Source organism: Vicia villosa, linkage group LG3 (assembly GCF_029867415.1).
Source record: "Vicia villosa cultivar HV-30 ecotype Madison, WI linkage group LG3, Vvil1.0, whole genome shotgun sequence".
Taxonomy (NCBI): domain Eukaryota; kingdom Viridiplantae; phylum Streptophyta; class Magnoliopsida; order Fabales; family Fabaceae; genus Vicia; species Vicia villosa.
This window is the reverse complement of record NC_081182.1, coordinates 26,520,998-26,533,004: the sequence shown is the minus strand read 5'-3', so window position 1 is coordinate 26,533,004 and position 12,007 is coordinate 26,520,998. Positions and strand designations below refer to the sequence as shown.

Here is a 12,007-nt window from a genome sequence, read left to right as displayed (position 1 = left end):
TTATTCTTCAATGTTGTTGATACCTGCTAATAATTTGTTTGATATTTTATCATGTGTATCCGTGTGATGTTAGCATTCCAGGCAAAAATCGTTAAAATAACTCGTTTTATATTTTATATTTATAAAAAATTACCTAAATAATTAATTATGAAATAAAAATTAGGGTCTTCCTAACATTTTTCTTAAAGATATTATTTAAAGAATTCATAAAAAAAATAGTTTTGTTTAAAACACAATTTTTAAATGTTGTTGACTACTTTTAAATACAATTTAAACATTTATATAAGTACAAATACTTTATATTCTCTAAACAAAACTGATTTGTTCAATTTTTTCATTAATATAAATTTAGGGTAGGATGAATGTTGTTTTATTCCATGACAAAAATTTTAAAGTTAATAAAACACTAAAAAACATTTACATTTATATTAAAAAAGCACTCTAATAATAATAACCTGTATTTTAGTGTAAATTGTCCCGTAATGATTCCGAAAAAACAAAAATGGTTACGGTGGAGTGAAGCCGTAAAGGAAAACAGAAAAGGAAAAGAACAATGGTGACGTGTCGAATAGGATATAAATATTGAGCAGTTTCCCCATTTTTTGACTCATAGTTGTACCCGTTAGGGCGGGAACCCCAAATTTCATTGGAAACACTTCAACCCGTAACTCTCACTCCATTTCTTGTTCTCTTTCTCTCTCTATTCTGTTTTCTTCCTCCCTCTCTCTCTCTAACCTCTCTTCCACCTCACATAAACCTAACCTAGGGTTTCACTTTTCAGCCATTTTTCTTCTCGCTCTCTTCTCCATTTTCATCAATCCATCATGAGTTTGCGTAAGGGCTCCAAGGTTTGGGTTCCTGACAGGGACTTTGCTTGGTTACCTGCTGAAGTACTCGAATCTTCCGAAAAGCAAGTTCGCGTTGAAACGGATTCCGGAAACAAGGTGATTATTATTCTGATTTTGCCTTATCTACGATGATTGCGTCTACGACTGATTTTTACTGATTCGATTCAATGATAGCAGGTTGTTGTTGTTGCTCCGGAGAAATTGTTTCCTAGGGATGCCGATGAAGACGAGCACGGCGGAGTCGAAGATATGACGAGGCTGGCTTATTTGAATGAACCAGGAGTGTTGTACAATATTCGGAGAAGATACATGCTTAATGATATATATGTAAGTGTTTAGTCCTGGGATTTTTAGTATCTAGATGGTCAATTAAGGCTCTACTTGAGCTTATTCTTCCACTCTTACAATCTCGATTTATTGGTGAAATGCACTTGAGTCTAGAATTGTGTTATTGCACTTTATGAATATGGGAAATGCTAATTGTTGTTTGGTGAGCCGAGTTTTGTAGTTAGGGATTGGTACATTAGTGAAATGATAGCTTGCATTTGCATTACTAGGTTATGCATGTGAATACTGTTATTTTATGGAAAATCTTGTTCTAGTATGGAAATATGCCTCTCTGTCACAATTTTTCTGGGTCATCATATAATAGTATACGGCATGCATTATTGTCACTCTTTGTTGAGGAAATTAATGCTTTTATTTATGAAGACCTTTTATTGCGGGTTATCGCATACATGGGTGCATTACAAATCCTAAACTAGTTCATAATTAATAACTATAAACACTTTCTTCTCCTTTTTGGTAATTTCATACAATGAAATTGACCTAATTTACCAAATAGTATAGAATTTATTATGTTTATTTTTTTGTGGACACTGTTTATGACACGCCACAAGATGCATTCTGGACTATTTAGTTTTTTTTTCTGACTTTTTTTTTGTCTTTGTTAGACATATACGGGGAGCATTTTAATTGCTGTTAATCCATTCACAAAACTTCCTCATTTGTACAATAACCACATGATGGAGCAGTATAAGGGAGCTCCATTTGGTGAACTCAGTCCGCATGTATTCGCCGTTGCTGATGCATCGTACAGGTTGGCGTGTGTTTGGTTTTGGTGTTCCCGTTGACATTGTATTTAAGTTTTTTTGTTGTATTTACTATTTTTCATTTTATGTTTCAAGTTTGTAAGTTTCTGTTGGTCATGATTTAGAGCACTGATGAATGAAGGTCATAGCCAATCTATATTGGTCAGTGGTGAAAGTGGTGCTGGAAAAACTGAAACAACGAAATTGATTATGCAGTATCTTACCTTTGTTGGTGGCCGTGCTGTTTGTGATGATAGATCAGTTGAACAACAAGTTCTTGAGGTAAGCTATCATTAGGCGTTTAATTCACTTTGAATTTTTATTTATGCATCAATATGGGGTGCTAATTTCACTTTTTTATTGACTCAGTCGAATCCACTTTTAGAGGCATTTGGCAATGCAAGGACTGTTAGGAATGACAATTCAAGGTTAACTCAGCTCTTTTTAGTTTACATATTTTACCAATCTCTAGTTTTTTTTCTTTCTCACTCACCTCTTAAATTATTAGAAAAATAATATCGAGTCCTTTGTCTGATTTATGATCCGGTCTTATCTTTTTATTCATCTAAAGCTTGCTATCTACATTACTATATCTATGATAGTCGCATTCTCAGTCCTGTCTCTTTATCAGATCCATTTTGAACCAGATTTAAATGTTATGTAAACTCGGCATGTTCCTGTCTCCTTTAAATCCAAGGATGCAGTAGTACAAGCCTATAGATCAAATCTTGTTCTACTAAGGTTATATGGAAACACTATGTAACAATAAAAAAAATCTTATGGGCTGCCAAGTTTGCTAGTATTATGTTTAGTGGGACCATTTATAATCTAAAAGTATGTAAATTAGAAGATAATCCTGGGATGTTATAGAAAACAGATGTCTTTGTGTACGTATGTATTAGGGATTGAATTCAAGTTTTGAAGGCAAGAATATTTGTTGAAGTTTGAAGTTTTAAGTTTGATGTTTAAGTAGGTGGAACTGAAAAATACTATATATGTTTTTGTTTTATCAAATAATTATAGTTTTTCTGATGTGTTATCCAGTGGATCTATCAGCTTTTCTGTGTTATGACCCATGTTATTCCTATTTTTGTTCCATTGCAGCCGTTTTGGGAAGTTCGTTGAAATTCAGTTTGATTCAAAGGGTAAAATATCTGGTGCTGCAATTAGAACTTACTTATTGGAAAGATCTAGAGTAGTGCAGACTACAGATCCCGAAAGAAATTATCACTGCTTTTATCAGTTGTGTGCATCTGAAAGGGTAAATGATCTCTGGTGTAGTAATATTTGATTATATATTTTGGTGTTAGTTTTGCATCATAATGCTATATTTTGCAAATTCAGGATTATGTTCTTATTTTGTTATGGTCAATGTACTAATTGTTGTACTTCGTAATTGGAATGCCTCATTTTTAGGATGCAGAGAAGTATAAGTTAGGACATCCAAGCCACTTCCACTATTTGAATCAAAGTAAAGTTTACGAATTAGATGGTGTTAGCAGTGCCGAAGAGTACATAAAGACAAGAAAATCAATGGATATTGTTGGCATTAGTCATGAGGATCAGGTGTAATGATGGCACCCACTAGTGCATTTCTTGCTTTATTGTATACTGTCATGCATTTGTTTACAACCTTCCCTTATAGTTATCCTTTCTTCCTATTGACAGGAAGCCATTTTTCGCACCTTAGCTGCAATTTTACATCTAGGTAATGTTGAATTTTCTCCTGGGAAAGAGCACGACTCGTCAATAGTGAAGGATGAGAAATCAAAATTTCATTTGCAGATGGCTGCTAATCTTTTCAAGTAGGCAATTTATGTTATTTTTAGTGCATTATTTACTTTCTATAAATCATATTTGAATTTGGATGTCTTGTAGTTTATAAGGTATATACCGTTGTTTATTTCCTATTATATTAAAATAACTAGGAATAGCAATCAATCTACTATTCATATATATTTAGAATTCCGTTTGATACCAATTCAAAGCCTGAATCAATTTGTAAATAATAGTGGTGAATAAGTTTATTTATGGAGGAATTTATGATCAAATAGGAAACCAATATTTCTTGACATGGTATCAGATCCTTCTAGCTAGAACTGTGATTTCTTTCTGTTGTGAAAGAGTTGTGTGACATACCCCAACAACATCCTATGTTCTTGGTAAGTGGCAGAGTCATATGTTGCTTTTGTTTGTCTTCTTTGACTTTGGTCATGTATTCTTTGTCTCTACTTTCTCATTTGTTTGCATTTCTCAGTCTTGGTTTCTGCTTCTCCCGCTTCATTGTTTTCCTGTCAATGTAATTCAAAGACGAGCTACAAGCTCTACCGATGAATTTCACTTGTGTTATTGTTAGTTTCCCACCTGATGTTAAACCCATAGGTTGCTACATATATTAGAGACAAGGTATATTGATTTGGCTAACACCCAAGCATATGGGTTAAAGGTAAATTAATATACAATCACCAACATTAATTACTCCCTTCGTCCTTAAATATAACGGCCTATTTCATTTTTCATTCTTATTAAGAAAAGTTGATTGTGCAGTTAATGTGTCCGTTTTATGTATATATGTACCTAGAATATCCTTTGAATATGTATATAGCTAATCTTGACCTTTTGATATTCTTAAATACTTAGTAGTACTTATGAGTAGTTTATTTGGAAAAGAAGCAATAAATGTATCTAGTAATTTGAAAAAAGGCTTGTTGTTAGGGACAATTTTTTGTCAAATGAATGCTTATATTTATAGGGACAATTTTTTGTCAAATGAATGCTTATATTTATAGGGAAGAAGGTAGTACGATAAAATTATGCTAGAATATGTTATTCAAATATTTAATCGTCCCAAGATTTTAATATTAACACTTGCTTGAGCCTATAAATCAAATATTTGCTACATATATAATTGATTCTAGGACCTTACAAGGATTTTGTAAAAACATCCACCAATTGATCATTGGAATTGACAAAGCGTACAAAGATATCGATTGATTCGATAATTTCTTTGAAATAACAGCAGTCTATTTTATATGCTCGATCCTCTCATGAAAAACTAATTTTGAGGGAATATGCAATGCGACTTGACTATAACATATTAGTGTCATTGGCCTTACCTCTTCAAATTCAAGCTCTTTGGCTAAATATTTCAACAAATTGAGCTCACATGTTATGACAGTGCTAAAGACATGACCCCACATTTTGCATTTAGTTTCTTACCTTTTCAAGATATCAAGTTTCCTCTTCAAATGGAAGCTCTTTGAGTAGCCATTTCAACCAAATGAGCTCACATGTTAATGATGACATGACCCTGTATTCTTCCTCAGTGTTTGCAGCTACATTTTGTTTCATATTTTTCAAATATACCAAGTTTCCTCCAACAAGTACACAATACCTAAGAGAGGACCACCTATCATTGGGGGAGCATGCTCAATCAACATTTGAGTAACCAACTATCTAAGTATGTCACTATGTTCATTAATGAGGCCTTGTTTTAAAGCACCTTTGATGCATTAAGAATTCAGATTCAACATCCATGTGTTCTTGGCAAGAAGAATTCAAGAACTGACCTACTAATTGGAAACATCTGAATGGGTTACTGCAAAATAGTTTAATTTCCATCCAATCTCCTATATCTCCCTGAATTTGATGGAGGCTCTTAGGTAGAAATTTTACTTTTGGATCCTTAGGATTGTCAACATACGAGACCATTCTTAGATTGGGCTAATATTAAAGCAGGAGAGCCTTGTGCGCAAAATCGAAGAAAAACCCTCGAGATATTCTTTCATGATTCTGAACACCCTCGATATAGGATATAGTTGCCAAATGCAAATGTCATAGCATGCAGGGCTGATATGGAAGATTATATTACAATTTGTATAGAAATAGATAGACACACCTTATATGTATAGATAACAATATAAGCGGCACCATAATTTACTACCTTGAGAAAATATTTGACATTGCTTTTAATGAAGAGTTGTATATTAGTGACAATGGCAATTAGTGACTAATCCAGTTTGATGGCTTGCAGACGCTGATTGAAGCTAATGAGGGGAACAAATATAGAATATGACGAATTACAGTTTTGCCATGGAGGTTTTAGGCAGGAATACACACCACACAATAAAATAATATAGATAACCAAGAAGTTCTAAGGATGTATATCAAATACCATTTCATTTTCCATTATTGAGTATAGTTTCTTTTCTATGATATGTTGTATTAGGTCTTTGTAGTCAGATATGACCATGAAAGAGATCAAGCTTTAGAAAATTTAGCCTTGGTTTTGTCCCTTGAGATATTACATTTTGTGCTATTAGGTAGGGCCTAATATTTTTATATGGTTGTACTGATGATAAAAATACTTAATTGCCTTGGATGTTTGTTTTTTTCTCCTTAAATTTTAATGACTGATCATAATTTCACAAAAGTTTTCATCCTCTAGTAAACCTAATTGAGTGGCTACTATTTTTCTCTCTTTAGGTGTGATCTGAACCTACTGCAAGCAACATTATGTACTCGTTCAATACAAACCCGCGAAGGAAATATTGTCAAAGCTCTTGATTGTAATGCCGCTGTTGCTGGCAGGGATGTTTTGGCGAAAACCGTCTATGCCCGTTTGTTTGATTGGTATGCTCATTATCAATGTCAAATTATTGAACTTAATATTATTTTTATGATGCACAAATTGGGGTGAGAATTCTGTTTGTTTTTTGTTGTTCTACCAGGCTTGTTGATAAGATTAATAAAGCGGTTGGGCAAGATATCAATTCCAGGATGCAAATTGGAATATTGGATATATATGGGTTTGAGTCTTTTAAGGATAACAGGTAAGATGTTTTCAAATACATACTTTTTTCCCCTTGGAGAAGGAATTTAATTTTGGTTATGTGGACTGTTGACTTAGCTGTGTATTTGACATATTAGAATATCATGGTGCTTGGGTTTGGCATGTATTTCTACTTTCCATTTCTCTGGTGTTTGTGTAAGTTATAGTACTTTCAGTAATTGAAAAAAACAGCACTCAGACACTTGATTAATACTATTTTTAGATTTTTCTGTATTCTATTATTAGATTTTATTAATCTGTTGCTGTTATTTTGAACTTTTTAAAATACAAATGCTAGTATGTTAATATATATTAGTGTTATGCTGTGGGTGGTGATAGAATCCTCAATGTCCTCATCACTACACTACTTTACTTCCCCACCTCAATCACTAAGCCAACCTTATAACCCCTTTTATTTTGAATTAGTAGAGGGGTAATGGAATCTAACTATGTATGTTTGGTAGGAAGCCACTAGTTGTAGCTTAGAGGCAAAAAATTGGATCATACAACCATATCACTGGTCACACAGTTTGAGGTCCTAGGATCCATCATAGAAAATGATGAGAATATTTAGGGAGATGTCAATTTTAGGATTCAAACAAGGTGTATGAAGTAAAGAAGTACTTTAGGTGTAATGTGATGTAAATCGCCTCTCAAGCTTAGTGTAAAATCTTAGTTCATAACTATAACACCTGCTATGTTATTATATAATGCTTAGCTTGGCCGTAAAGTGCCAACAAGAAAATAAATTTAGTATTGAAGTCTTAGAGAAGTGCGAATATTATAATGGATGAGTCATCAGTGTTCACATAACAATATATCATTCGGAATGAGTGCATGAGAGAAAATTGGGGTAACACTTATTTTGCAAAAAATGTATTAGGTGGCTGTGGTTTGGGTATGTGTGGAGAAGACTTGTAAGCCTTGTAAGGAAGACTGAGGAAACTTGTGGATCAAAACATGAAGAAGGATATAGATTTAAATGCTATGTCATTAAGCTTGGTTTATGATAGCTGATGTGATGCTGTTTGATATATGTAGCTGACCTCACTAAGTGAGGAAAAGCTTTGGTGGTTGTAATTTTAAACTGGTAACTATGTTAGGGTAATTTCCTTTCTCAACTCGGAAACATTTTCTTCAACAGTTTTGAGCAATTCTGCATCAATTTTGCAAATGAAAAGCTTCAACAACACTTTAATGAGGTATGTAATTATGTTATATATGTTAATCGCTTTCACCAAGTTAGTTCCTTGGTGTTTTGATCTGAATGTTGATATTGTTTTCACTTCGTCATCTTATAGCTTCTTTGTCTCTTGTCATTTTTGCAGCATGTATTCAAGATGGAGCAAGCGGAGTATAGTAAAGAAGAAATTAAATGGAGTTACATTGAATTTATAGACAACCAAGATGTTTTAGATTTAATTGAAAAGGTTATTCTTACTTAATTTCTTCTTTAGTTAGAGGTTTTCTAAATTCATGTTTCCATTATGCATTTCATACAGATTGCTTGTTTTATGCGTATTAGAATATATGTACTTGGATTGTTGGCTGAAGCATTGTCAGCAAATTATGAGTTTTAGGCAATGTATTACAGTAGGTCACGACTACTTAAATTGAAAAAGGAGGATATAAATCAGAATGGTAACTGCTTAGCCATACAACAAAGCATCAAAAAGTTTGCTAAGTTGTCAATACTGTGCTATATCAGAATAATATAGCGGTGGTAGAGTTTGGTTCAACACTTTTTGCCCCCGAGCCTCTGTCAACAACAGCATTTGTAACGATCGCTATTGCAGCCCCTAACAGCTAGCACAGCCGCTATTAGGGTTTCCGGGTGAATTCCTCACAACCCCTTTTTAAACCTGTTTTTTTTTTAAGGGTTTAAATGTCAATTCGGACCCTTTAAAGAATAATACTTCCTTCGTAACGGTTTATAAGCAAAAAACATGCATTTTTCTTGTAACGAATTATAAGCAAAAAAATCAATTCTATTTCATTTAAGAATTTTTTTCTTAAAAATACATCTTTTCCAAGGTAAAATTAAATGCAAATTGCATTTAATTTGGTTTCTCTCTCATTTTTTCATAAACAACAACCAATCAAAACTGTTTTTACATCTTTCCCATAAAACATACTTCAAAAAAGACACGCAAATTTAAACTTTCTTATTAAGTGTGAAATATTGATTTTTTGCCTATAAATTGTTACGGAGTAGTATTAAATTCTTCAGTCTATTATGTTTTTGCTCACAAACAATTGTTATATTCTTCATTCTGTTTGTTTTTGTTTCCAAACAATATGTTCTTCCTGCTTTTACTTCAGTTCTGTTAATTTTTTCTTCTCTGTTTAAGTTTTACTTCAGTTCTGTTTAAGTTTTTTCATCTCTGTTTTTGCGTATTTATGTTTACTTTGCACACTTACTTTTAGTCTTTACAATAGCGGCTATCCCGCTATCAGCTATACCACTATAGCATTTTAGGGGGTCAGAGCTACGTGACACTATCTGAGATAAACAGCATAGAATCTTTGTCTTATTTTGTTATTTATATCCACTCCACTGTTTCAATTACTCTCAACTTATATGACTTCCTCGAAATGTTGGGCTTTGGATAAGTATTGGATTGGGTTCTTTCAAATTATAAACAATAATCTAGTAAAACATGCATATTTAGAGTTTACTCGACCAATATCATTTCAAAAATAATATCACGTAGCTTCGTTTGGAAGTGAAGTTCTGAGTTTGCAACTTTGCATCATACTAAAGAGGATGTTGCTTTTTTTTTTCCCTATGGATTTAAGTTTCTTATTGGTTTCTCGTTGCATTCTTTTTGCAGAAGCCCATTGGTATCATTGCCCTGTTAGATGAAGCTTGGTACAATTTATTTGCTTTGTGAAATGGTGTGTTTATACATTGCACTCATGCAAATTATATTCAGTCCTGAATTTATCTTCTTTCAGCATGTTTCCAAAATCGACGCATGAAACATTCTCAACCAAGTTGTTTAAGCACTTCTTGTGCCACACTAGGTTTGGAAAGGAGAAGTTTTCAGAAACAGATTTTACTGTTTCTCATTATGCTGGAAAGGTGATTTTGTGTTGCCGTACTTCCTCTTGTTTGGCAAAGTATATCTATCTCATAATGTAATATCTTCCAATATTTTTATGCAGGTCACATACCATACAGACACATTTCTAGACAAAAATCGTGATTATGTAGTTCTAGAGCATTGTAATGTATTATCGTCTTCAAAATGCTCTTTTGTGTCTGGTCTTTTTCCTTCTTTACCGGAGGAATCTTCAAGGTCATCCTACAAGTTTTCTTCTGTGGCTTCCAGATTTAAGGTGTACATTTCTATTACCTTTTTGTTGTTATTGAAATTAAGATAATCTAAATAAGAGATTAAAGAATAAGAATTCACAGTGCTGATATTTTCTGTTTCTTGTCTTTGTTGGATGGGCACCACAGCAACAACTTCAAGCACTTATGGAAACACTCAAGACAACAGAGCCTCATTACATTCGATGCGTCAAGCCAAATTCCTTGAATTTACCACAAAAGTTTGAGAACACAAGTGTCTTACACCAATTACGTTGCGGGGTCAGTAATTTAGATATTTTAGCTCCTTTACTGTTATCATTCTCTGAACGACTTCATTTATCAGTTATTATTAGTTGTTTCCTTGACTGTTTTCTTGCTAATTACTTTCCAAATAGTATGTTATTTTCATGGTTTTACCATTTGATGAAGTAATTTGAAGGATTTTTCTAATGACTTTCAAAATTTGATTTATGGGTTTAAATTTCCTGTTGTTAATTTCTTTATTTTTTGAATATAAAAATTGATATGGTCTGACCAACATGTTTACAAACATGCTGTGGGGTTTATTCAGTTTCCTTGTAAGCAATTTGGACATAAATATCATGTTTGTCACCGAGATATTCTCTCTAGCAGTTTCACATTTTTATTGAACATTTATTTGCCTGGACTAAATTTTATTTAGGGTGTACTTGAGGCGGTTCGGATAAGTCTGGCAGGTTACCCAACTCGAAGGACTTACTCAGAGTTTGTAGATCGCTTTGGATTAATAACTCCTGAGTTTTCAGATGGAAGGTGAATATACTAAAACTATAAACAGTTTAACCCTCTAAGGAGGTGTTTGTTTCAAGTCTAAGATCACGTTCCTAGGAATACATGGTTAGAAAATGACTTTACACATGTTTGTTATAAGTTTGAGAAAAAGTTATTCCTGGACATAAAGGCTCACAAGAATAAAATAACTTCTAATAATTAGTATATCCCATGGATTTATTCCCATATGAGGTGGGAAAGTGCATTCCCATGAAATTTTACATATTCTTTTTTGGAAAAAGTATAACAATTTTCTTAAGAATATCAAATTATGTGCCAAACATTTTTTAAGAAAATACTTGGGAATTAAATTTCCATCTTTATATTCCAAGGAAGTTATTCCTGAATATTTTTTTTTTTTGAATTCTTGAAACAAGCGCCCTCTAATATGACACAATTTTATTGTTTGTTTTGGTAAATTGTATCGATGCATCTGTAATTTTTATGGGATTGATGTTTATCAAATAGTTTGTCTTTAGACATAGTTTATGAAGGAACATAGTTGCCTCTTTTGATCCATTTAAGTATAACCTAAATCAACTATATAGGGGTTTATGGGTTGCAAACTTATTCCTAGGAATGTAATCTCGGGAATAAAAAATTCCCACCTTATCTTACTAAATTATGCCCGAGAACTTTTTATTATTTGGAATATAATTTACACCTACTTTTCACATTTTTTTATTTCAATTACAAAGAGTAGTAATCTTTCATTTCTATGGAAATAAGAGATAACCCACCATAACTTCTCACACTCGCATCATTTAAATATATTCTTGGGTAACTACATTACTTATCAAACACGTCGATAGGAATACGATTTTTGGTAATAATGCTCCCACAAATAATGTTCTTAATATTCTTAGGATCATGATTTTAAATCCTGAAACACATTATCCAGTGGTAAAAGTAGTTGGCCTTTTATGAATTGATTAACGTAGAAGATGGTGGAAAATAGACTTCGGTGGTTTGAACATGTAGAGAGAAAACCTGTAGATTCAGTGGTAAGGAGAGTAGATTACATGGAGAGAAGTCAAACAACAAGAGGAAGATCTAGAAAGACTATAAGAGATGTTATTAAGACAAATCTCAAGATTAACTATTTGAA

The 12,007-nt window shown here is 32.9% G+C and overlaps 1 protein-coding gene across 6 annotated transcripts in view; it reads left to right on the top strand.

The window, feature by feature from the left end:
* The first annotated feature begins 598 nt into the window (after nucleotides 1-598).
* The window catches only part of LOC131660747 (myosin-15-like), a 28,955-nt gene continuing 17,546 nt past the window's right edge, over nucleotides 599-12,007 (top strand). For 2 of the 6 annotated variants that reach the window (XM_058930054.1, XM_058930057.1), the window contains exons 1-17: nucleotides 599-944; nucleotides 1,026-1,175; nucleotides 1,802-1,947; nucleotides 2,065-2,221; nucleotides 2,309-2,367; nucleotides 3,044-3,200; nucleotides 3,356-3,505; nucleotides 3,608-3,744; nucleotides 6,425-6,571; nucleotides 6,670-6,771; nucleotides 7,915-7,972; nucleotides 8,099-8,200; nucleotides 9,605-9,642; nucleotides 9,729-9,855; nucleotides 9,939-10,112; nucleotides 10,237-10,368; nucleotides 10,772-10,881. In XM_058930054.1, the coding sequence (XP_058786037.1) occupies nucleotides 825-944; nucleotides 1,026-1,175; nucleotides 1,802-1,947; nucleotides 2,065-2,221; nucleotides 2,309-2,367; nucleotides 3,044-3,200; nucleotides 3,356-3,505; nucleotides 3,608-3,744; nucleotides 6,425-6,571; nucleotides 6,670-6,771; nucleotides 7,915-7,972; nucleotides 8,099-8,200; nucleotides 9,605-9,642; nucleotides 9,729-9,855; nucleotides 9,939-10,112; nucleotides 10,237-10,368; nucleotides 10,772-10,881 (2,066 nt within the window). In that variant the 5' untranslated portion in view covers nucleotides 599-824. Of the gene's footprint in view, nucleotides 945-1,022; nucleotides 1,176-1,801; nucleotides 1,948-2,035; nucleotides 2,222-2,308; nucleotides 2,368-3,043; nucleotides 3,201-3,355; nucleotides 3,506-3,607; nucleotides 3,745-6,424; nucleotides 6,572-6,669; nucleotides 6,772-7,914; nucleotides 7,973-8,098; nucleotides 8,201-9,604; nucleotides 9,643-9,728; nucleotides 9,856-9,938; nucleotides 10,113-10,236; nucleotides 10,369-10,771; nucleotides 10,882-12,007 lie in introns of those variants that run through there. The other 4 variants (XM_058930052.1, XM_058930053.1, XM_058930055.1 and 1 more) reach the window with 3 other exon arrangements.